The 27,300-nt window shown below is 39.1% G+C and overlaps 1 protein-coding gene across 4 annotated transcripts in view; it reads left to right on the forward strand.

Moving 5' to 3' along the window:
* Positions 1-27,300, forward strand: part of MBTD1 (mbt domain containing 1) — a 67,104-nt gene that overhangs the window by 7,299 nt on the left and 32,505 nt on the right. For 2 of the 4 annotated variants that reach the window (XM_080826252.1, XM_080826251.1), the window contains exons 3-5: positions 18,001-18,202; positions 25,746-25,879; positions 27,184-27,298. In XM_080826252.1, coding sequence (XP_080682378.1) covers positions 18,049-18,202; positions 25,746-25,879; positions 27,184-27,298 — 403 coding nt within the window. In that variant the 5' untranslated portion in view covers positions 18,001-18,048. Of the gene's footprint in view, positions 1-18,000; positions 18,203-25,745; positions 25,886-27,183; positions 27,299-27,300 lie in introns of all 4 variants that reach the window. The other 2 variants (XM_080826249.1, XM_080826250.1) reach the window with 1 other exon arrangement.

Here is a 27,300-nt window from a genome sequence, read left to right on the forward strand (position 1 = left end):
ATCTCCATAATTCTAAATATTAGGCATACATCACTCAGCATATGAATCTTAGGTATTTTGACTTTCTCTGTGGTCCATATATGCCCATACCATACATGCCCAAATATTAGGTGAGGTTTTTCCTCCTCCAATCATCCCATCATCATCTACTCAAGATCTTAAATAGTCACCTAACATGATTTTTCACTTTTATTTTGAAGAGCAAAGTGTTCAAAAAGGCACATTACTTGAAATAGTTTTATTTGATCCTTATTACCTATGCTTATAGAAGGCAGCTGACAGAAAAATAATTATGGGGGAAAAAAGAGAAAGGTTGAAATTAAACATAGATCTAAGATTATTTTCTTGACTCATATTGCTAGTGTTCATTTTAGCTGTATGACCTCAGAGAAGTTGCTTAGCCTATTTGAGCCTCTGTTCCTCATCTATAAAATGGGAATAAAAATAGTTGTGAGGATTTAAATACATTACTATACATTAAGTGCTTAGAATGTGCCTAGCACATACTGAGCATCCTATAAATATTAGTTATATTAATCATAAGAGACCTTTTACAAATCACTAGCAAAAATAGTCCAGTAAGATGCTATTATGGGATTTATAAAAAAAAATCCCATAGAGCAAAATGTGTTTCTGAACCAAATTAGGTGAAAATGAAGACAACTTACTCTAGGAAACTGTTAGGTGATACAAAAAGTGAATCTAATAATGACAGGTAAAATGTTTCAGAAAATGGGAAAACCAATGTTTCTAAGATAGTAATACTTAAATATGTATGTGTAGACTTACAGTTTTGGAGAACAGTGGCAGCAGCCTGATCCAATTTTCCCACCCACCTTTCTGTAAACCTTTAAAGCCAACAGAGAGTGCATATCCATCACACATCACCCATGCCTTCAGCATTATTAAGAAACAGGTTACCACAACCTTCAGATTACCTCTAAATAGGGAAATAAATCAGATTCCGAGAATTTCGGCCCAATCCTGTGGACGTGAAGAGGAAGAGAGAGAAGGCTTAACAGGTTCACTGACAGAATTTAGGGCCACGCAAGACTTCGATGTAGCCCAGAATATCACTTCCAAAAGAGAATCCTCCACTGAGGTCCAAAGTACTGAACACAGCTTTGAAATCTGGTAGTTTGCAGCTTTAGCCACAGCTAGGGGCTTGAAAGTTAGCAGTGCCCGGAATTGGTAACTTCCGTTACAAGAAGTACTTTATAGGGAAGGAGTGGACACACGGCAGTGAGGAGAAAGAAGGAAGAGGAGAAATTAATACTCCTTAAGAAAAAGAAAGAGAAAGTAAACTTAGGAGTGTTCTTGAACCAGGAACTCTTGACCGTGAAATGAATGGCAATAGGAATGGTGGACTACACGTAGACAGAATACATAGGAATTTTTTCTACTACAGGAAAAAATGTGAATCAGAACGTCTCAACTGGCAAAAATCTTCCCCACCCCCACCCAAAAAACATAAGGCAGAAGAAAATTGACACAACACTCAAAATGAAATAAAATGTCCTCAAACCAGTGTTTGGGGATATGGAAAAAAAGAAAACCTTGACTCAGAAATATAAAACTAAGAACAGAAACAGCAAGAAACAGGGAAAAGATCAGAGTATATTAAACTCAGAAAAACACATATCAGAACTAAAGACTAAGTTGTAAGGTTAGTACCAAACAGATTCAAATGCAGATGTAATAAATGACATGGAAGAGCAGCAGGAGGACAGTCAAGAGAATGAAAATGAGATTATTTTTTAATTGACATTTTAAGTGGAAGATGGGTCCAAAAAGTCTAATGTGTAGTTGTTGCCTCTCGAGAAGGCAGAAGAGTAAAGCCATAATATCCAAGAAAACTTTCTGGAAATAAAGATCTGAATCTCTGCATCAGAAGTTCATACCAGAAGGTAAACTGCGGGATACATTCTAGTAAAGCTGTAGGACTTTAAAGATACAGAAAAATTCTCCAGGCTTCCAGGCGAAAGATGAAGTACATTAAAAGGGCCGGGGAAGTGGACTGGTATCCGATTTCTCAAAAGCAACACACAAAGCAAGACAATAGTGGAGTAGCATACGGAAAGAAAATGCGAAGCAGAGATTTTTTATATCCGCTCAGCTGTTTCTCAAGGGTTAAGACAATAGAAAAAGCTTTAAACATGCCAAGAATTCAGGGAATACTGCACTCACTAGCCCTTCCTGAGGAAACTGTTGAAGGATAAGTTTCATCTAAAGATGTGTGGGAAATTTTCTGCAAAAAAGATGGATAGCGATTGCATATATATTTGAACTAAGGTTAAAATTAGGAGTAGGGGCATAGGTAGAATAGTACATAAATGTTACAAGTTCTGACAAAGTAGAAAGGGCAGCTAAAAAATGTGGGAGGGGAAAGGAAAAGAACTAAGAATAATAATTATAGATTAGTTATCACAAGGGACTCATGTGAAACTGAAAGCAAAGATTAGCTAAGGAAAATGATACATGGAAACATAAAAGATTCAAAGGTAAGCATTAGGAAAAAAAAAAAAATACAAACCTTTGGAAACACTGAAATGTTTAAAAGGCCAAAAAAACCATCATGGAGAATCATGATGCCCACAGTAATTATAACAAAATAACATGACAGAATTGAAATCAAACCTACCAGTCACATCAGTGAGGATTCTCTCACCAATGAAAAGATTTTCAAATTGGCTCAAAAATCAAAATCCAATAAACTATTATTATATGTCAATTATATTTCAATAAAAATAAAAGAAGGAACAAAATCAGAATCCAACTTTAACATAAGAGGCCCTTAAAACAGTTAAAAAGATGGACAAAGATCAACCAAGCAAATAGAAATAATATGAAAGCAGGATTGGCAATGCTGAAACCAAAGTAGAAGCCAAACCAAAAGCATTAAACAACAAAGGAGGACAGTTTGTAATACTAAAACCCACAACTTACAACAAAGATATTAACACTTACAAATACATATGCACCAAGGGACAGCAATAATCTTGACAAAAGCAAAAAGAAATGCCAGTAATAAAAAGAAGCACTAAAAATTGGACACTGACCCGCTCACCACAAGATAGGTACAGTAGACAGAAAGTAGAGATATAAAAGATCTAAACATAATGAGACACATCTTCAGGTCTATCTATCATAGCATCCTAAATACAATATACTCTCTCTTAAACACAAAATATTCACAAAAATCTTTTCATAGTTAAGGAAACATCAGTAGGTCCCATAGAAGAAAACAAAAAGCAAAAGGGCATTTCCCCCTTGAACAAGAATTTCCAGCCTTGTACAACAATGTTCATAGTGGCTTTATTCAAAGTACTCAAATACGGATGGAGAATGAATAAACAAATATATTGCTGAAGTGCATTATTAGCAGGACACCTGGGTGGCTCAGTTGGTTAAGTGTCTGCTTTGGCTCAGGTCATGAGGTCAGGATCCTGGGACATCGGGCTCCTTGCTCAGCTCTTTGCTCTGCTTCTCGTTCTGTCTGCCATTCCCCCTGCTTGTGTGCACACATACTCTCTCTGAAATAAAATCTTCGTTTTTAAAAAAGTGCAATATTAACAGTAAAAAGCAATGAACCATTCATACATATGATAATATAGATAAATCTCAAAAATACTATGCTGTATGAGTGAAATTAGATATATAAATGTCTGTAGCCTTTTATTCCATTTAAATAAATATATGCAAAATTAACCCATAGTACTAGAACTTCTGGGGGAGGAGGAGGATGGGAAAGGACATGAGGGTACTTTTCGGAGTGACAGATAATTTCTCCATCTCAACACACATTCAAAATGATGCTTCATTTAAAAAAAAAAAAACTCTTGGGTAAAGGGGGAATATAAACAGATTGCAGAGTTCCTAAAAAATTACAATAATGAGAATACTACATGTAAGAATCTGTGGAATACATTGAAGACAATGAGCAGAGGAAAATTCATAGTCCTAAATGTTTATTAAAGAATAAAATTCATGTAAGTTTTTAAAATCTCACTGGCTTTATTCAGTCATTAAGAAGTTGTGCATCATCCAATCTAGCAGATATTTTTATAGACCCAGGTGAGTGGGAACAAGGAAGTACACTGGGCATTTGCTAATTGGTTAAAGCTGGGTTGCTTTTCTTATGGAGCAAAGGGAAGTCTTGGACCTAGGTCAGGCACTGTATGCTGAGCGAGTACTCACTGATAATTTACCAAAGCCTGCCTTTTCAGGGAGAGAGGAATATAGAAACTTCGGTACTAAATCTTGGTTTGCTGAGATGGCTTAGCCTGAACAACTCCATCTTGGACCTAATCTGGTTACTTTATCACAGTAAAAGTAATAATAATAATATTAATAAATCCCAACTCAGAAATGAAAAAAGAACAACAAAGTAAACAAACAAAAAAAAAACCAACAACAACAACACATAAAACTAAAGATAAAAGTAGAAATTTATGAGTTAAGAGAAAAACTGTAGACCAAATTGATGAATCAGTCCTGGACCTTTAGGGGGAAATTCACAAAATCAGTAAGCTACTGGCTAATCAAGGAGGAGGAGAAAGCACAAAATATACAAAATAAATGACAAAGGAAAAAGAACTTGATACAGAAGAAATTGAGAAAATCATACGCAACCATTTTACATACTTAGGCAAATAAATTTGAAAACTTAGATGAAATGGATTCTTAGGAAAATAGAGTTTAAGAAAACCTCATTAGAAATTTTTTAAAAACTTGGAACGCCAGGGTGACTCAGTTAAGTGTCCAGCTCTTGATCTTAGCTCAGGTCTTGATCTCAGGGTCGTGAGTTCAGGACCCACTTTGGGATCCATGCTGGGCATGGATCCTGCCTAAAATTCTCTCTCTGCCTCGCACCCTTCCCCCACCCTCTGTGTACACATGCTCACTCTCCCTCTCAAAAAATCAAAAAAATTTTTTAAAATTATTTTCAACTTATGGAAGAAACATTTATCAAGGAGTTAGCCCACAAAACACCAAACCTATGTGATTTCACAAAGGAATTCTGTAAAACCTTTAGAGACCATACATTCCAAATGCTACATCAATTACTTCACAACATAGAAAATGCAGAAAAACTTTCAATTTTCTTTTTTTTTTAAGATTTTTATTTATTTATTTGACAAACAGAGATCACAAGTAGGCAGAGAGGCAGGCAGAGAGAGGAGGAGGGGAAGCAGGCTCCCTGCTGAACAGAGAGCCTGATGCGAGGCTCCATCCCAGAACCCTGAGATCATGACCTGAGCTGAAGGCAGAGGCTTTAAACCACTGAGCCACCCAGGTGCCCCCAGTTTTCTTTTTTACAGACTTCCCAATTTTTATGAAGCAAGAGTAATAGCAATTTCTAAACCTGTTAAAGATGGTGCAAGAAATGAAAATTAGAGATGTTAATGAATATATCAATGCAAAACCCTAAATATTATGCAACCTTTAATACTATATCAAAAAAATATATCATGATGAAGTGAGGTTTATAGTAGGAATATAAGGATGATTCAGTATTTGGAATACTTGATACAATTCACCATATTAATGGATCTAAGGAGAAAAATTGTTCTCTTTATAGATGCTGAAAAAGTCTGTGGCAAAATTCAGCACCTATTCCTTTAAGAAAACAGGAATGAATAGATCCTTAGCATGATTTTCATAAATACACATGCACATACATGCATACAATTGCCTAAATCCTAAGGCCAGCATCTTAAGATAAGCACTAAAATCAGAAACAAAATAAGGATGTGCATTGTCTCTGGTATATAACATTGTACTACAGATATGAAAAAGTGCAGCTAAGAAAGAGAAAACAATTGTAGGCATAGTAATGGGAAAAGAAATAAAAGTTTCTTTGCAGATGGCATGGTAGTTCATCTGGAAAGCCCCAGAAAAATCAATGACAAAACTATTTCAAAGTAATTTAGCAAGATTGAAGGTTATAAAATAAGTCTTCATGTATTCAGTAACCAGTTACACAATATAATGAGAGAAAATTGCTTTTATAAAGCAAAAAAAAGTAGATATTTAAATTCCTAAGACTTTGGTTTTAACAATGAAAATCTACATAAAGCAAACTATAAAACATTTCTTAAAGACACAGTATACAATTGGGGAAACATTCCTTGTTTTTGGTTAAGACCTCTGAACCTCATGACGTCACTTTCTTCCTGAGTTAAGAAATTTAATGAGATCCTAATAATATCAACGATTTTTGGTGTAGAACTAAACTAATTAATGCTGGAGTTCATTTGGAAAAATAAACATGCAAGAATATCAAAACATTAAGGGGGGAGATCTCTGAGTGGAGTATAGCCCTACCAAATATCGAAACATATTAGGAACCCCTCTATAATTTGAAAAGCAAGATATTGGCACTTGAGTAGATCAGTAAAACACTGTTAAGTCCAGATACGGACACAGCTACATATGGAAACCTAATGCTTTATTGAAGTGGTATTTCAAATCACTAAAACAAAAGGGACTTTTATTTATTTATTTATTTTGACAGACAGAGATCACAAGTAGGCAGAGAGGCAGGCAGAGAAAGAAGGGGAAGCAGGCTCCCTGCTGAGCAGAAAGCCCAATGCGATGCGGGGCTCAGTCCCAGGACCCTGAGGATCATGACCTGAGCCGAAGGCAGAGGTTTTAACCCACTGAGCCACCCAGGCGCCCCCAAAAGCGACATTTTAATAAGATGGCAACATTAGACAGCTACTTAGGAAAAGATGACGTAGGTCAGTTCTTCACACCATGCATAAGAATAAACTCCAAGTGGATCAGAGGTCTACATATTAAAAAAATGTACAGATAGGGGCGCCGGGGTGGCTCAGTGGGTTAAAGCCTCTGCCTTCAGCTCAGGTCATGATCCCAGGGTCCTGGGATCGAGCCCTGCATCAGGCTTTCTGCTCCGTGGAGAGCCTGCTTTCTCCTCTCTCTCTGCCTGCCTCTCTGCCTACTTGTGATCTCTTGTCTGTCAAATAAATAAATAAAATCTTTAAAAAAAAAAAAGTACAGATAGCAAAATATGGGTGAACTTTTTTCTATACAGTGGTTTTTCTATACAGTGGTTATAAGGAAAAGTTTTTGATGAGTCAAAATCAAGTTACAATAGGGGCGCCTGGATGGCTCAGTGGGTTAAAGCCTCTGCTTTCGGTTCAGGTCGTGATCCCAGGGTCCTGGGATCAAGCCCCGCATCGGGCTCTCTGCTCGGCAGGGAGCCTGCTTCCCCCTCTCTCTCTCTGCCTGCCTCTCTGCCTACTTGTAATCTTTCTCTCTCTGTCAAATAAATAAAAAAAATTAAAAAAAATCTTTAAAAAAAAAAAATCAAGTTACAGTAAAGAAATACTGATAAATTCTACTACGTTTAAAATTTTAATTTTATGACAAGTTTATAAGCAGAATCAAAACTTGCTATATATTACAAAGTTCCTAAATACACAGAACTTTGAAAAAAAAAATGTAAGAGACTAAAAACCCTAAAGGAAAAAGAGCAAAAGAACACGCATCGCATCAACATACAAAAGAAGATAAAAAATGACTCTGTGTAAAACAATACTGAGCACATGTTGGTTTTTAATACCATTCCTCACTGAAAAGAATGAGAGCTCCTTGGAGAAATGGTTGAACAATGTAGATAGAAAATGATCCTGGAATATCTTGATAAGCCAGAAAGTAAGTCAACACTTAATAGGTAATGATGGGAGCTTGTCACAGGGATGTAGGAGCCAGTTTGAGGGAATCCAAGTAGCTGAATATGGGATGATTTGAGCTCCAGAACAATTGAGGACAGTGATGGATTATAAACCATTGGGGTGAAAAAGAGGTGTGAGTTCATACTGATAATAAAGGTAGATAGGTAGCTAAATATAATGAGAATTATGGAAGAATTTTGTGCTGACTGGTAAAAGAGTACTAGAATTACAAAATTATTTTGTAGCCATCATAGTAATGTTTGGTTTGGCAGGAGTTACTGAATGCTAACTTTAGGGGTGGGGTGGAGTGAGATTTCAATGAGAAACAATATTTGCACATTTTAAAATACGTCTGCAATATTGCTTATTAGTTGTAAGGAGAAATATAGTAAGTGTACAGTGGAAAACTGGATAAGCCTTGAAATAATGATTAAAATTAACACCAGCGGAGAGGGCCGGATGGGCATCTTATGCCTCTGGATGTAATGTTCTGAGAAGGTTATCTCACTTATGTAGCATTATGGGGATATAACTTGATCTAATGCGGAAACAGGAGGAGCATCAAATGAGAAACATTCTATTAGGAAGGTGGAGAGAGAGCCTGCATTATTCAGAAGTAATCTTCCAGATTAAAGGAAGGTAAGGACACAAATAGGACATGGGATCCTGGATGGAATGGGAAAAGGCTATATAAGGACATTATTGGGTCCATTGGACTATGGATGGTAAATTGGGGGAAAGTATCACATTAATGTTAAATTTCCTGAAACTGTTAACTCTGTGGTAGTTAGGAGAGAACAATTTTATTTTTAGAAAACACGTACTGAATTTGGGGTGGACAAATAGATATTAATCATGCAACTTACTCTCAAACGGCTTAGCAAAATGTCTATGTATTTAGAGAGAAGAATAAAACAAATGAGGCAAAATGTTAATAATTGGAAAATCTCAGTGGAGTACACAGGATTTCATTGTACTATTATCCAACTTCCCTAGAAGTTTGAAGTTCTTTCCAAGTAGAAAGTTAAAAAAAAAAAAAAAACTACACTAACATACCATTTTTCATCTGTTATATTGGCAGAAATAATCTCACTGTTGCTTATGCAAATGCAAAATGGTAAAATGTCTATGGAGGAAAATTTGGTAATACCTAACTAAATTATATGCGCATTCACTCTTCTACCCAAAGAATATACTCTTTGAGAGTATACCTCAGGCAGTTTTAAATGTATATGTATACATAAATGCGTAAGTTTGTTCATTGAGGCAATGCTTGTAATGGCAAAACACTGATGTTTTGTCTGTCCAAAGGAGATTGATTGAGTAAACACATACACAACAGAGTACTGTACCGCTGAAAAAAGAATGGAGAGAAGATGTCTGTGCACTGAAATGGAATGATTTCTAGGTTATATTTCTGAATTACTAAAAGCAAAGGACAGAGAAATTTAGTGTGTGGCCTTTTCTGTAAGAAAGAAGAATAAGAAAATAAGTACACCTATTTACCTTTTCAAAATATACACATAAAAGAAGGGTGAAGCAGAAAGCAATAAAGTTAGTTACCTGCCTGCAAAGGTGGATGGTGAGGCAGGGGATTTTTTCCAAGTTGCAGCTTTTTATAGTTCTTTATATTTGGAAGCAGAACAGTGTTTTAGATAGGCCCCAGAAATGAAATTAATTCAGTAAGTATGGCAGGGAAGACTAAAAACCAAACTCAGTTTATTTCAAGTCAATAACATAACCACAGTGAAGGAAGGAGAAATAAACAATCCAAGCAACTCTTAAACTCAGTACTCTGACCTTTAATTTAAGGAGATGGGACTACAAAGAAATTCCGGACTCATAAGTTTGTTTTTTGCAGCAGTATGGGTGTAATCCTGCAACTACTAAAATGTATGGAAGGATTGAGCAAATGAGTACATGTATTTTGGGTAGAAGCCAGGGTTTTCACTGTGGAAGAAGAGAGCTCCAAATACAGATGTGGGCAGATAAGGGAAAGCCCTAAAGGATGGATTGGAATTGGAGTTAAAGGTGTGAACTCATGATTTCCTGAGATAGCATACATGTATGTATATATTCCAGTTCCATCTACTGAAGGACCCAGAGACAGAGACTTCAATAGCACTGAGCACATGGAGTACCCACATCTTTATTTCTGATAGCCCCCACTAAAAGAAGCTGGGGCTTTCTGAAAAAATGGTTGATTCTAGGGCTGGGACAGGAAAATGAGTGTCAGATAAACCTGGAATATCTTGTTATGCCAGAAGGTAAGGAGTTGCTCAAATAATGATACAGGCTTGTCAGAATGACATGACTCAGCTGGATGGGCTCCCATTGGCTAAATCTGGAACAGTTGGAGTTCCAGAAAACTAAGGACTATAATGAATTATAAGCCACTGAAAAGTAGGAATCCATGAGTGAATACCCATAGTAAGAGAAAAAAGAAGGATCTTCCCTACAGAAGAATGCCAACTGAGAATATGGAAGAAATTCTGAGGCTGGCATATCCTAGTTACAGATTGGGCAAGATCCTCTTTGGATGCTAAATCTGGAGTGAAATTTGGATGAACAGTATTCATACAGACTTTAAGTATCTCCCCAGAGATTGCTTATTAAAAGAGGGAAAATAGTAGGGCTACAGTGGAAAACCAGACCACATCTAGACCAGGTCTTCAGACTTCTCGTCCCTGATAAGACGCAGGTGGAAATCCCATCATCTGACTTTGCTACCCTGAGAGACCGTGTCAACTGGAGACGTACAGCATGAGAGAAAACCTCACATAAACCTGAAAGGAGGAAATCTGTGTGGAAGAACTCCAAATTATTTGTGTGGATGCCCAGCTGTCAAGGAGAGGGAGCCTAACTCCCTACTTCACAAGTGTGGACTTCACAAAGTCGCTTCCGGAAGGTATAGTGTGTAGAGGGTTTAGGAGTAATTTTGTAACAAAAAAACCTGAAAAACACTGCTTCAGGTAGAGGTGATCAAGGTCAATACCAACAGGGGTAAGTCATGTTAGTAGTAGGTTTCCTTATATGACTTGATGAAAAGGGTACTTCTCAGTACCGCTGATCTTTTTTCCAAAAAACCACCCTGGCCTGATCCTGAGACAAATCTCAGGAGAGGATCATTGAACAAAATACCTGACCAGGGACTCCTCAAAACTGTCAAGGTCATCAAAAACCAGGAAAGGAAAACCTGGGAAATTGTCACAGCCAAGAGGAGCTTTAGGGGACATGACAACTAAATGTAATTTGAGGCTTGGAAAAGAAATAGAACATTAAGTAAAAATGAAGGAAATGCAAAAATAGTTTGCATTTTCTGAAGTTTTGTATAAATGGAGTCATACAGCATGTGCTCTTGTCTGGTTTTTCACTCAGTGTAATTATTTTGAGACTTACCATGTCATGTGTATCAACTCATTCCTTTTTATTGCTGAGCAGCAATATGGAATCACTATGTGGATATGCCATAATTTGTTTACTCATTCGCCTGTTGATATTTGGGTTGTTTCCAATTTTGAGCTAGTACGACCGTTCATGTATGTGTGTACAAACAGAGACACATGTCTGTGGATGTATCTTTTCATTTATTATAGGTAAATAGGAACGGAATGGGCGATAGGTGGCATATATTTAACATTTCAACAAACTGCCTCTTTTACAAAATACTTTTGTACTATTTTACCTTCCCATCTGCAGTGTTTGAGAGTTATGTTTGCTGCATAGACCATAGAGGGTTGGTGTTTTTGTTTTTGTTTTTCTTTTTAATTTGGGGCAATCTAATGGATGTATGAGAGTGTCTCATGGTTTTAATTTGCATTTTCCTCATGACCAGTGCTCTTGAGCATCTTTTCCTGACCTTGTTTACCATCCATATATCTGTGAATAGTTTGTTGTGGTGTTGTACCTGTTTTTTTAATTGGACTGTTTCAGTTGTTGAGTTTGGGTAGTTCTTTGTATATCCTAGATACCAGTCCTTTATCACACACGTGATTTGCAAATAACTATTCTCCAGTCTGTGTCTTGTCTTACTCTCCTTTAATAGTATATTTCAAGGACCAGTTTTTAATTTTGATAAAGTCCAAATTGTCAACATTTTTCATTTATGTATCATACTTCTGATGTCATATCTAAAAATTTTATGCCTACCTAAGGTCATGAAGATTCTCTCCTATTTTTTTTTCTAGAAGTTTTATAGTTTCAGTTCTTTTAGGTCGGTGATCCATTTTGAGTTAATTTTTGTAGATGACGTGAAATACAGATCAGAATTGGGTTTTCTTTTTGTTTTTTTAATTTCATAATCTATTCAATCCAGCACCTTTTGTTGAAAAGACTTTTTTTCCACCAAATTACCTTTTCTCTTTTTTTTCCTTAATTTTTTTAATTGGATGTGGTTGACAGAATGTTAACACTGGTTTCAGGTGTACAACATAAAGGTTATCGGGGCGCCTGGGTGGCTCAGTGGGTTAAAGCCTCTGCCTTCAGATCAGGTCATGATCCCAGGGTCCTGGGATCGAACCCCACATCGGGCTCTCTGCTCAGCAGGGAGCCTCCTTCCTCCTCTCTCTTTCTGCCTACTTGTGATCTCTGTCTGTCAAATAAATAAATAAAATCTTAAAAAAAAAATGTAGAGGTTATCTTGCCCCTTCTGTTTTTATATTTCAAGATTTTGTTCACTGATGGTGTCCTATTCTTACATGCCTGAAGAATTTCATTTTTTTCTTAAAGTTTTTTTTAATTTATGAGAGCGTGCGTGCATGAGCAGGGGGGAGGGGCAGAGAGAGAAGCAGACTACCCATGGAGAAGGAGCCTGATGGAGGGCTCTTTCCCAGGACCTCAGGATCATGATGACCTGAGCCAAAGGCAGATGTTTAACCAATGGAGCTACTCAGGTGCCCCATTAATTTTGTTTTTGAAGGTTTTGTTTTGTCTTTTGCTCCTTATATTGCTTCTGTTTCCTTATAGGTTGTTTTTTCCTGAAGATTTGTTTTGGTCTTTCACACTCTCAGAGGCCTTTGTTTTATTTTGTTTTAAGATTTTATTTATTCATTTGAGAAAGTGAGCGAGAGAGCCCACGAGCAGGGCCAGAGGGAGAGGGAGAAGCAGGCTTCCCGCTGAGCAGAGAGCCCAATTTGGGGCTTGATCCCAGGACCCAGGATCATGACCAGAGCCGAAGGCAGATGCCCAACCAACTGAGCCACGCAGGCGTCCCTCAGAGGCTTCTCTTTCTCTCTCTCTCTCTCTTTTTTTTTAAGATTTTATTTATTTATTTGACAGAGAGAGATCACAAGTAGGCAGAGAGGCAGGCAGAGAGAGGGGGAAGCAGGCTCCCTGCTGAGCAGAGAGCCCAATGTGGGGCTCGATCCCAGGATCCTGGGATCATGACCCGAGCTTAAGGCAGAGGCTTGAACCCACTGAGCCACCCAGGCGCTCCTCAGAGGCTTCTCTTAAATGATTCGTGATCCTTGCCTAACTGTCACTAAGCTGCTGATCGTACTGAATGAGCCTGAGGTTGGACTTTCTAAGGAATAAGAATCACTGTGGTGATTGGTCCCTTTTTAAATCTTGAGTGCTTTGCACTGGTGCTATGATCTGTTTAAATGTGTTTTTCTTTTTCTCGTGTTTAATTTGTTTTCAGTGTTTTTGCAGAATTCTCAGCCAGTCTTTCATTCAGCATCTCCATATTCTCTCCTCTGAGAATTCATATTATTTATTAGATCTTTACATTTTATGCCCTTTTAACCTCTTTTCTGTATTTCTATTTTTCTTTGCTGTGTTTTGGTTGTTTTCTTAATCTTCCATTTCCCTATTTCTTTTTTAGCCATGTTTGATCTATCCATTGAGGTGTTTTGGTGGGGGGTGTTTTTTTTCATTACAGCAGTTATATTTTTCATTCACAGAAGTTATATTTAATTCTTTTCGGGTCTGCCTGATGACTTTTTATTCTTTTGTTCATTTTTTAATAATTTACTTTTTTCAGATTTCTTTCTTTTTTTTAAGATTTTTATTTTTTTTTAAAGATTTTATTTACTTATTTGACACAGAGAGAGAGAGATCACAAGTAGGCAGAGAAGCAGGCAAAGAGAGAGGGGGAAGCAGGCTCCCCACCGAGCAGAGAGCCTGACTTGGCGCTCGATCCCAGGACCATGAGATCATGACCCGAGCCAAAGGCAGAGGCTTTAACCTAGTGAGTCACCCAGGTGCCCCAAAGATTTTTATTTGATTGAGAGAATGAGAGATCGTGAGAGGGGAGCGGATCAGAGGGAGAAGCAGACTCCCTGCCGAGCAGGGAGCCAGGTTCGGGACTCGATCCTGAAAGTCCAGGATCATGACCTGAGCCTAAGGCAGTTGCTCAACCAACTGAGCCACCCAGGCGCCCGAGGTTTATCTATTTCAGAGAGAGAAGAGAGCATGCACACACATGTGTCGGGTGGGGGGGCGGGGGGGCACAGAGGGATAGGAAAGAGACTCTCAAGCAGACTCCCTGCTGAATGAGAAATCCAATGCAGGTCTCATCCCACGACCATGAGATTGTGACCTGAGCCAAAATCAAGAGTCAGTCACTTAACAGACTAAGCCACCCAAGTGCCCCTTTTTATTTCTTCTTAAACAGTTTTTGGGGCCCCTGGGTGGCTCAGTCAGTTAAGCATCTGCCTTCGGCTCAGGTCATAATCCCAGGGTCCTGGGATCAACCCCCACATTGGGCTCTCTGCTCAGCTGTGAGCCTCTTCTCCCTCTCTCTCTTTCCTCCTCTCTCTTTCTCTCTGTGTCAAGTAAATAAATCCTTAAAAAAAAAAAAAAAGTTCTTGAATAGTTCTTTTATACTCTGTCTAGCAATTTCCATGCCTATTTGGGATTCCTAATCTATTTCTACTGACACTTGTGATGGATTGCTTATTATATGTTTGATTCTTGATTGTGTATTCATACTTGGTCAAATCTGTGGGAATGCTGAAAGGCCTGAATTGGAGGTGATTATTTCTTGAAATGATTTAGGATGCTTTTGCTGGGTTTCATGGGGCACTAGTGGCCTGAAACTACTTTAATGTCTTGAGCTGGGGATTCCCTGACCATCTAGGGTAGTGTAAGTTATATCCTCAGAGGTACAGGAGAGCAGGTCTGTGATTATAAAATCCCAGAGTAGCCTCTCCACCCAGAATATGGGCAGAAAAGGCTCACTTGTAGGTCCTCTTTTGCATGTAGTCAGATTTTATTTTTCCTGCTTACCGTTTCATTGAAGTCGCAGCCCCCTTAAGGACTTTGGTCTCACTCGGGGATTTCCAATTAAGTTCCCTTGCAGTAAATGGTAAGTTTAACATAGAGTAAGTTGATTATAGCTCATATGTATAGTTCATTAGTATTCTTTCCTAATCTAAGAAAAAAAAATACTGAAGGAACACCACTTCCCAAGTAGAATGTAGCTCTCCACCTAGTGTGTCCTGGATTTGTCTAGTTAATTCATCCCTGCAATGCTTGGGATATAGTCAGAGGCCTCAGACTAGGTACATTCAGGGGCTTATAACCCTTGCATTGTACAGCTGATCATTTTCTTTGTGTGCTGGAACTTCGGAAAAGACTGCATATTCTATATCCCTCTTAAATTATCATAATGTTCATAAGCATATTAAAGGTTTAAAGAGGCCTTAAGGGTGTGGCACCTGGGTGGCTCAGTGGGTTAAGCCTCTGCCTTCAGTTCAGGTCATGGTCCCAGGGTCCTGGGATCGAGCCCCACATTGGGCTTTCTGCTCGGTGGGGGCCTGCTTCCCCCTCCCCCTCTGCCTGCCTCTCTGCCTACTTGTGATCTCTGTCAAATAAATAAATAAATAATCTTTTAATAAATAAATAGGCCATGAAATAAGGAAAATTTTCCAAATGTATTTGACCATAATACTTTTTTTTTTTAACGTTAACATCCTGTAATGTTGAAACCGAGATGTTTATCATTGTTGACCCCCTGAAACTGCAAGGTTATATTCGCTGGCAAGTAGAGTCCGAATAAGATACTCTGCACTGACATTTAGGGATCAGTAAATACGCTTTAGCTGCTAACCCAGGTGGCTGTAAAGTGGACAACCTTATATGACAAGTATGGGTATAAAAGATGATCTCTGCATGGATGTGGGCTGTATGAATCTACTAGAACTTAAAATTCTAGCCAGTGTTTATTAAGTGTGCATTTCAGACCCTGTGATAAATATTTCATAATGTCTTTCCATTCCCCTCAGGAAAAAAGAATGTATCACTTCTTTGCCCTGGCCTTCAACGGTTCCCATGATGTGGCCTCTGTATCCTCCTGCAGCCCCATCTCGTAGACCTCTCACACGGCACCAGCCACACCGGCCTTTCAGTGTGCCACATATGTTCCAGCCTTGTTCTTATTCTTTGCTTTGCCTAGAATATCCCAGCACCAAATATTCAATTGACTGCCTATTTTGGCATCAGGGTCTTATCTCACCAGGGCCTTTCCTCACCCCTGAATCTTAGCTGACCACTCCTGCCTCAATTGGACTCTGACTTCACGCGGCCTTGCTTGGATTCCCCCCTGCCAGTAGACTGGTAACCTGTGTGAAAAGCCTGTCTTGTCTGCTTTATTATACTACTCTGTCTTTAGCTTCTGCCACTGTGAGACACATAAATGCTTGATAAACAGTTGTTGAATGTTGAGTGAATAGGGAAAGAAGCTCATAACTTGTTTCACAGCTAAGTTCACAGCCAGTGAATGGCAGAGCCACAACCCAAACCTAGGGCTATCTGAATTCTGTGCTGTTAGCACCACCCCTCACTCTAACAAGGACTGTCCCATTCCTTACCACCTTATCAGTTCAAAATGTTGCTAGACTTTCTTTTGGCATTGCCCTCAGAATCTTACTCTTGAAATCTGGTGGTAGCAGATTTTGATTCTTTGAAAATACATTTGATTTTTTTTTAAATACCTGCAAATTATTCTGTTAGGTAGTCAAGCTAGGGAAAACTATTGAGGGAAATGGAATTACAAAGTAGCCACATACCATACAGTTTTCTTCTTAAAACTGGATCTAAAAGAGAGTTCTAAAAGAAGGATACTATAAGAAGAAGGGGCCTTCTTAAAAGAAAGTATTCATTTGGGTATAAAATATTTCCATCGTGTGGATTAAGAAACTGATTGTGTCACTTTCATAGTTACACCTGATACATGGGAAAATCAGTTTCCCATACCTTTCATATTTACACCTGATACATGTGAAAATCGGTTTCCCATAATTGCTCAGTAGCTCAGTCTCTCAAACTAAGAGATGCATTTGCTTGGTTTTACTTTTGTTAGGCTTTGAATAACAGATTTCAGCTTTGTTATTGGTCATGGTAGGAAGTTAAACCAGCCAGAAAAGAAATTGAGCAAAAAGTGTAAAATGGTACCAAAAAAATACTAAGTCAAGCAAAAGAATAAGGATAGGTGCCAAACTCTAAAGATTGTTTGGTTGATACTTTGCCCTCTAGTTGTAACTCACTGTGTATGTTTATGTCATTTTTTTTTTAGTTTTCTTTTGTTCCCTGTGTTGCTCCTATTTCCTTATAGATTGTTTCCTGAAGATTTTGTTTCTCTTTATTTTCCTGTTTTCTTTCTACTTTCTTCTCACTAATCTCAAAGTTTTGCGGTGTATCATTGTATTGTAGATATCTACAGTTTCAGAGCTGAAAGGCAAATTGAGAAATCATTTATCTGTTTATTATGTGTATTTCACCACAATTAAAGAAAAAAAGACAAACCGTCTAACCTACTCTTTTTATTTTTTTTTTTAAGATTTTTATTTATTTATTTATTTGACAGAGAGAGAGAGAGAGAGATCACAAGTAGGCAGAGGGGCAGGCAAAGAGAGGGGGAAGCAGGCTCCCCGCCGAGCAGAGAGCCCGATGCGGGGCTTGATCCCAGGACCCTGAGATCACAACCCGAGCCTAAGGCAGAGGCTTAACCCACTTAACCCACTGAGCCACCCAGGCGCCCCTAACCTACTCTTTTTTATAGAGAAGTGACCCACCTAGTTTATGGCAAAGCTTCAATTACAGGGTGATCTGATCCTGCTCAGTGTTCTTGCTGTCACCATTGACGTTCTTGTTCGCTAACATGGTAGCTAATGAAGTTGCACCTTATAGAAAGGGAAGCCTCTGTTTTGAAACAAGCGTTTCATTACAAAATAAAATGATCATTTCTGGGGGCTGGAGCTTCATTTTTCAGATACCACTTACCACAATTTGAACTAAGTTAATGGGGGGGGGGAGCGTATTCGTTCTGTGTCATGGATCATTGATTTCTTCTACTTTCAAGACCGAACATTCTTCACGCTCTGAAAGGAAAAGGAGAGACTCATTCGGGATGTTTGACGGTTATGATAGCTGCAGTGAGGACACGAGTAGCAGCTCCAGCTCTGAGGAGAGTGAAGAAGAAGTTGCTCCTTTACCTTCGAACCTCCCAATTATCAAAAACAATGGACAAGTGTACACGTACCCAGATGGTAAATCTGGCATGGGTGAGTATTTCCAGCCTTCCGCTGTTACTCAGCTTCATGATGGAGATTATGTTCTAGTTTCATTTCTTCTGTCATTTCCCTTCCTTAGAATCTTTCAAGGGAAAAAGAAACACAGTCTGAAGCTTACAGTTGTAGATGAGATCCTAGATTTCGGTTTGAACTCTTTATCTTGCCTACCTGCCGTATTCTCGTGGAAGGCAAGGAGAACAAAATAAAAACAAAAGGCTATTGAGAAATATAATGTGGACATGAATTCAGTCATCGGATAGTAAATCCCCGTTTAACTGAAAGTGTATAGTATCACAGGCTTGTAGAGATAACAGACGCTTGCAGGGTAAAGTCTCTCTCCTTTACAGAAATTCCTAATGGGATGTTTTCTGTTAACACTTCTAGTGATAATGTATCTGTAATTACCAGAATATCCTTTATATTGCACCAAAATTATCCATGTTCTGGATTTTGTTGTTGGGTCTTAATTTTGCCTTTTAGAGCTACACAGAATGATTCTAATCCTTGTTATAGTGGTCTCCCCTCACACTGGAACACTCTGAGTAACTCTAGTTGCTTCAGTGATTTCTCATAATATTACAGTGTATTTTAATTCATCGGTATGTCCTGCTCACGATCTTCTAGGCATACTTTGAATTAGTGGTAATGGGGTGACAGCCTGTCCTGCCTTTCCCGAGACCGTCCTCTTTTTAGGATTGAAAGTCCGCTACCCTAGAAAGCACCTCAAGCAAATGTTTGGTCACCTATGTAATTAGGACAGAAGGTAGTTCCACCTTCATCTTCCTTTCTCAGGACTGTGTTTCCACTCATGCCCCAGAATTGCTCTAGCTTTTTTTTTTTTTTTTTTAAGATTTTATTTATTTATTTGACAGAGAGAGAGAGATCACAAGTAGGCAGAGAGGCACACAGAGAGAAAGGAGGAAGCAGGTTCCCTGCCAAGCAGAGAGCCCGATGCGGGACTCGATCCCAGGACCCTGAGACCATGACCTGAGCCAAAGGCAGAGGCTTCAACCCACTGAGCCACCCAGGTGCCCCTGCTCTTGTTTTTTTTTAAAGTAACACTGATTTTGCATATAGCTGAAACTCTTCAATCTTTTCTACAACTTGACCAGTAAACCAATTAAACCAGTTTCATGTATTTGCAGTTAACCTTTTTTTTTTAAGATTTTGAAGTAATCTCTCCACCCAGCATGGGGCTTGAATTTAGAACCCCAAGATCAAGAGTCACATGCTCCAACAACTGAGCCAGCCAGGGATCCCAGCTTTCTGTTTTTTAATAAATGGTATGAGGCTAATTTGAATATACTTTTAGGAAAGGCACAAGCAAAGGCTATGGGAGCATGAAAAGCATGCTGAATCTTCACTGGGTCCAACCAGAGAAGGCTTCACAGGGTAGGCAGCCTTTGAGCCAGCTTTGAAGGACAAAGGTAGAAGGTGTGGGAGAAGCCTGTGAAAGGAGGGAACTGTACTAGCAAAGGTTGGGAGGTAGGACTTTGAAGGAATAATGCTGGGCCATTCAATTATGGCAGATACATAGGCGACCGACCACAAGAAACATCACTGAGAGATGAAAGACCTGGAAATACAACCATTTTGTGTCCTGCAGTGCCTGAAAACATATTTTTAAATCAGTCAGTGCTCACTGAGGGCCTCCCACAGGCTTCTGATACTTGCTGTCAGCAAAAAGGCTTCCTATTGGCAAAAGCTGAGGGACACACTCCCACTTCACTTGGGAGCCAGACAAGGTCATCTCCAAGGACATCACAAAGACTCGGGCACAGGGGAAAGAAGGTAGATTAAGCAGATTTGGAGTTAAATTTTTGGCCTTGGGCAGGGTTCTAACCCACTGAGCCTGTTTTTCTGTCTGTACAGTTGGGATGTGGTTACCTGCTAGGCAGAGTGGCCTGAAGGCTGGGGTGAGAGGAAGTATCCCCAGAAGCCCCGTCTGGGGCTACATACACCGGGGATGCCTGAGAACATTGAATGGGAATAGGATCCAGCCTTGTTTGATACCACTTAGATTCTGAAGTGAGTCCGCCATGATACCATTCTCATTTTATTTTATTTTATTTTTAAAGATTTTATTTATTTATTTGACAGAGATCACAAGTAGGCAGAGAGGCAGGCAGAGAGAGGAGGACGCAGGCTCCCCACTGAGCAGAGAGCCTGACACGGGGCTCAATCCCAAGACCCCAGGATCATGACCCGAGCCGAAGGCGGAGGCCTTAACCCACTGAGCCACCCAGGTGCCGCCCATTCTGATTTTAAAATTGAGAAATGATTCAGGGCCTGAAGAGGACCCAGGAATGATTTCCAACTTACTCCTAGGTTGGGGCTGTAGATGGGCCTGATTAGTGAAATCAGTTTCACATTTCTCTTAATGGCTCTCTTGATAAAGGGAAGCAGAGTAGCAGTGATCAGAGCTTGAATAACTGTCATAGGTATGTCTGCAGAGGTTTCCCCTTTGGATACTGGTTGAGCTGCACACTGTGCTGGTCCTCGGAGACCTCTCTCTGAGTGTGGCAGAATATCTGGTAAGAATTGGGCACTTCCTCAGTCCCCAAAGGACAGGCTCTGGGTTTGGAAACAGAAAAGCTTCTGGGGGCTTTCCTTTTGAGACCTGCCAAGTTCCAGCCCCTTTCCAGCTACAGTTGATTTTTTTTTTTTTTAAGATTTTATTTATTTATTTGAGAGAGAGAGAGAGCACGCATGCACGCCCAAGTCAGGGGAAAAGGGAGAAGCAGATGCCCCACTGAGCTGGGGGCCTGCCACTGGGTTAAATCTCAGGACCCTGGGATTGTGAACTGAGTCGAAGGCAGCTGCTTAACCAGCTGAACCATGCACGTGCCCCTGAAGTTGATATTTTAAATCCAAGGCTTAAGACTTTAAATTATTCTGGGAGCACCCGGGTGGCTCAGTCAGTTAAGCATCCAACTCTTGATTTCTGCTCAGGTCATGAGATCCAGCTCAGAGTCAAGCCTGCTTAAGATTCTCTCATCCTCTCCCCTCCACCACCCCTAAATAAATAAATACATACATGACCAGTTTCTTACTAAATTTTGGTCTTTTTAGAAATTTTTTATTTCTGGGGCGCCTGGGTGGCTCAGTGGGTTAAGCCTCTGCCTTCGGCTCAGGTCATGATCTCAGGGTCCTGGGATCAAGTGCCGCATCGGGCTCTCTGCTTGGCAGGGAGCCTGCTTTCTCCTCTCCCTCTGTCTGCCTGCCTCTCTGCCTGCTTGTGATCTCTCTCTGTCAAATAAATAAATAAAATCTTAAAAAAATTTTTTTTATTTCTGATTCTGTCATTTAATATTGAAGGTTCTATTGTATGACATTTTAGTTTTGTGCCATTTGCAGATTTGATGATAATGCCCTGTAGGTCATATTCTAGTCTTTCGATTAAAAAGTTGAACAGCACAGGGCCTGATACAGAGATGTAGGCCGTATCAAAAAATTTCCCATCATGGGGCACCTGGCCAACTCACTTGGAAAAGCATGTGACTCTTGATATCAGGGCCGCCATGAGTTTGAGCTTCATGTTGAGCGTAGAGATTACTAAAAAATAAATAAATAAAGCTTTTTAAAAATTGGGGTTGCCTGGCTGCCTTAGTCAGTAGAGCATGCAACCTCTGATCTTGGGGTTGTGGGTTCACATCCCACATTGGGTATAGAGATTACTTAAAAATAAAATCTTTAAAAAAAAAAAAAAGAACTTCCTGTCATTTATCAGGACCAACTAGGTATGGTCATGTGGTCAGTTAAAACCTACCTGGATGTCTTCTACTTCACCTTAAATTTCTCAGTCACTATTGACAAAGCTGCATGAGATTTTATCAGAGTGTTAACTCTTTTCCTCTCTTTTTAAGTTGGGTTTTGTTTTGTTTTGTTGACAGAGATAGCACAAGTAGGCAGAGCAGCAGGGAGAGGGAGAAGGTGAAGCAGGCTTCCCACTGAGCAGGAAGCTCAACTCAAGGCTCCATCCTAAGACCCTGGGATCATGACCTAAGCCAAAGGCAGACGCTTAACTGACCGAGCCACCCAGGCGCCCCTAAATGTGTTAACTCTTAAAAAAAAAAAAAAAACCTGCTATTAATACATAAGTTGACCCTCGAACAACATGGGTTAGGAGTGCCGATCCCTCACACAGTCAAATATATGTGTAACCTTTGACTCCCCAAAAACTTAATTACTAATAGCCTACTGTTGACCAGAAGCCTTACTTATCAGTAAGTAACTTTAACAGTCCACTAACATGTTTTGTATGTTTTTTACATTAATGTATTCCTACAATAAAGTAAGCTAGAGAAAAGATTTTTAGGTCAGTCATAAGAAGGAGAAGATACATTTACAGTACCATATCTTATTTATTGAAAAAAATCCAAATAGAGATGGACCCACGCAGTTCAAACCCATGTTGTTCAAGGGTCAACTCTATACTCTTGGCCATGGTTTAGTTTTACCAGTCCAGTACTAGTATCACAAAAGGAAATAGGCTTATTGAGACTTTGTATGTGTCCAGGTCTATTTTAAATACTAGAGATGCAGAGAGAAACAATATAGAATAGTCCCTTCCTTGGTGGCGCTTACAGACTCGTCCTGGGAATCATGATTGTATATGTAGAATTCTTGACAAAGATTCACTGTCCCTTGAGATCACAACTACTTTACCTAGATGGCCACAGACCTTTTTAATTATCTGTTGTTTAATTTTTTCAACAGAGAACCATTCCTTTTTTCCCCTTTTAAACATCCTTTCTTCATCTCTAATCCTGTGGTACCTTATCTATCTTTCATGATTTCGCAAGAGATTTTTAATTACTGGTGGAACTACAGGTCCCTCCAGTTTAACTGGGTAGAGATTTAAACCCACTCAGGCATTTGTTTGCTGTGTTACTTTCTGGGTTTGTTCTTTTCCCCCCCTCTTTTGAGGAATAAATGACAAATATGGTTGTACGTATTTAACATGTAAAACGTGATGATTTCGTATTTACACATACACATACATAGATGTTGTGGAATGATTACCAAGATCAAGGTAAGTAACCTATCCATCGCTTCATATAGTTACTTCTCCTTCTGTGTGTAGGGTAGTGGAAAAGAACACGATATCTACTCCCAGCAACTTTCCAGTTTGCAATACAGTATTACTCTTTTTTTTTAAGATTTTTTTTTTTATTTGCCAGAGAGAGCGTGTACAAGCAAGGGTGAGCAGCAGGCAGAGAGAGAAGCAGGTTCCTTGCTGAGCAAGGAGCCAGATGTGGGACTGGATCCCAGGACCCTGGGATTATCACCTGAGCCAAAGGCAGACACTCAACCAAATGAGCCACCAAGGCATCCCCGCAGTACAGTATTATTAACTACACTTACCATGCTGTATGTTAGATCTTCACAATTTACTGTTCTTATAATTGAAACTTTGTACCCTTTGACCTACATGTCACCAACCCCCCAGCGGCTGGCAGTCACCATTCTATTTTCTATTTCTATGAAATCGGCCTTTTTTTTTTTTTTTTAAGGATTCCACATGTAAATAATCCCATACACTATTTCATTTACCATATGCCCTCCAGGTTTAACCCTGTTGTCATAAATGGTAGGATTTTCTTCTTTTTTTGTGAGTGAATAGTATTTTGTGTGTGTGTGTGTGTGTGTGTGTGTGTGTACACACCACATTTTATATCTCCATTCATCTATCAGAGTACATGTAAATGTTTTCATTATCTTGGCTTTTGTGACTTGTGCTGCGGTGAACACGGGAATGCAGATATCTGATTGAAATACTGATTATCAATCAACTAATTATTGACAAGGGCAACAAGAATATAGAATAGGGCGAGGACAATCTCTTTAATCAAAGGTGTTGGGAAAACTGGATATGCACATGCTAAGGAATGAAACTGGATCCTTGCACCACTCAACAGAAATTAACTTGAAATGGATTAGACTTTAACGTTAAGACCTAAAACTAAAACACAAGAAAATAGGGGAAAGCTTTTTGACACTGGTCAAAACACTGGTGATTTCTTGGTTTAGACACAAAAGCAAAAACAAATGGGACGGGGCAGCTGGGTGGCTCAGTGGGCTAAAGCCTCTGCCTCATCGGGCTCTCTGCTCAGCAGGGAGCCTGCTTCCTTCTCTCTCTCTCTCTCTCTCTGCCTGCCTCTCTGCCTACTTGTGATCTCTGTCAAATTAATTTTTTTTTTAAATCTTAATTTAAAAAAAAAGGACCACATCAAACTAAGGAGTTCTACCCAATAATGGAAACAGTAAATTGAAAAGGCATCTTACAGAATGGGAAAAAATATTTGCAAATCATATCTGATAACTCCTACAACTTAGTAGCAAAAAACAAACAAAAATTCAAATGAAAAATGGACAAGGGCCTGAATAGACATTTTTCCTAAGAAGACATACAGATGGCCTACAGGTACATGAAACAGGCTCAACATCACTAATTATCAGGAAAATAACGATCAAAACCACAATGAGATGCCACCTTACACCTGTTGGGATGGCTATTACCAAAATGATAAGAGATAACAAATGCTGGTGAGGATGTGGAAAAAAGGAAACACTTACACACTGCTGATGGGAATGTAAAGTTGTATATAGCCATTACAAAACACAGTCGGGCAGTTCCTCCGAAAAACTGAAACTAGAACTGTCCTGACCTAGCAGTCCCACTCCCCAGTTCATATCTGTTTACCTGTTTTGAACTTCGGTTCTTGTGACCCTTCTTCTAATTCTGCCTTTCAGATTGTTGTCCAGTGTGCAAATGTACAAAAGAGGCACGTTAGGAAGCAGTCTTGTTTTCCTCTTATCAGAGGGAATAATCAAGGATCTCCCTCAAGCTTTGAGCCTGTCCTTTCCTTCTTGTCCTCTGAACACAACGTGAAAAAATCTGTGTGTTACCCTTAGCATTTTCCCGAGACTTACCTCTTTCAAGGTCATGCTTCATGTTAAACGGCGCATTGCACTTCTTCTTATGTTTTGTTTATAATCCTCTCAAAAGGCTAGCGCTCTTAGTGTCTATGAAAATGCCTGGCACATGGTGAGCACTAAGGACATGTAAGTGGAATCTGCTTTATCTTTGTTTGTGGGTTCGGACCTTGCGCTACGGTCAAGACTTTCTGGAGCCGTAGCCATGGCATCATACCAGTCTTTTCTCTAACTTTTGTGGAGGCTTGTCCATCGTTTGTGTAACAGAAGACATTGTATGTCTCATGTTTAAAATAAAACCTTTAGGGGCACCTGGGTGGCTCGGTGGGTTAAAGCCTCTGCCTTAGGCTCAGGTCATGATTCCAGGGTCTTGGGATCAAGCCCCGCGTCGGGCTCTCTGCTCAGCAGGGAGCCTGCTTCCTCCTCGCTGCCTGCCTCTCTGCCTACTTGTGATCTCTCTCTGTCAAATAAATAAATAAAATTTAAAAAAAATAAAAAATAAAACCTATAGGTAATAAGTTATTAAAACTGTGAGATTAAAAAAAACAGTTTTATTTTATGACCATGACACCAGTGTTTTTGTTTTCTTCATTAGCTACCTGCGAAATGTGTGGGATGGTTGGTGTGCGAGATGCTTTTTACTCCAAAACAAAGCGTTTCTGTAGCGTTTCATGTTCACGAAGCTATTCGTCAAACTCCAAGAAGGCAAGCATTTTGGCCAGACTTCAGGTAACGGTACAGAAACCTTCTTGTTCCTTATATCTGTTATTTCTATGGCTTTCACTGTTTACCTTTCATTTGATTGTGATTCACTGCACTCCACTCTACTCAGTTGGTCAGTTCCCACTTTATACCCCACATTTTTTTTTTTTTTAAATATATGGTCCCCAGAGTTTGCTCAGTCCATAAAATGGAGCAGCTGTTATAAATAGACCAGGCATACTATCCAAAGTAAACTATGAACTGTTTCTATAAGTGAATGAAAAATATGTCTTCTTTTTCTGAATAAGCATAAATGTGATAAACACCTTGTTATGTATAGGAACTGAAGCCGTTTTTCCCCCTGTTTTCTTTTGAGTTAATATCAAGGTAGAATCATTCAGTATTTGGGGAGAAATGATTTGGTATTATTTCTCCATCATCTTTGCGTTGTACTACAGATTGCAGCCTATTTGATACCTTGAACAAATGTGTTCAGTTAATCCAACTAACCTTTTTGAGAACGTTCATGGTATAAAAAGAAATTCATCTTTCTTTAAATGTATAGCAATGCCTACAAAATGGAGATTTGACCATTTGACTAAGTTGTTAACTATTATAGCATATAAACAATGTTTTTAAGGCACTTAATTGATTTCTGTAATATATTTTATTTGATCACATTTTGCTTACTCTCCTTTAACTTACTGTGATCATTACATAGCACTGAAAGGATTATATAAATTCCCCAGATTAAGGAAATACATCACTTAGATGTATTTCTATATTTCAGATAGACAGTACGTAAGATCCTGAGCAGTGGTCTGTACCCAAATGGATGGCAGTTTGTCACACTGTGAATTTGGCCCATGATCATTTTGTCATTGATCTTTTGCGTTAGCACTAAAGGTATAAACCTCAGTCACTTGCTCTTTAAACATTAAATTATCTTCTCTTACCATATAAATAGCAATGCTTGGCAACCTGCATGAGTGAATAACCACTGGTTTTATCTAGTATAAGAAGGAATCAAGTATCCACCACAGCCTATGTTTAACATCTTATGGGATATAATTTTTTATTAACATATTAATTTGCATATTGCTGTTTTAGTCTGTGCCAGCTCTGCTACCCATGTTAGATGTCTACATTGTAGCAGAACTCAAAAAAACATTTCTCATATTAAAATATCTTGTATGTTTCCTCTGCTTTAATAATTTTCTAAACCCTTGATGTTACTTAAGCAGAATGAGTAGTATGCAATCAGGTTAATTTTTTCGGTGGAGGGGGGTGGATGAGAAAGAATCCTATTTACTTAACTCTTCTTGTTTCAGGGTAAGCCTCCAACAAAGAAAGCAAAAGTTCTTCAGAAACAACCTTTAGTTGCTAAACTAGCCGCATATGCTCAGTATCAAGCTACCTTGCAAAATCAAGCAAAGACTAAAGCAGGT

Source organism: Martes martes (assembly GCF_963455335.1).
Source record: "Martes martes genome assembly, chromosome: 16".
NCBI classification, from domain to species: domain Eukaryota; kingdom Metazoa; phylum Chordata; class Mammalia; order Carnivora; family Mustelidae; genus Martes; species Martes martes.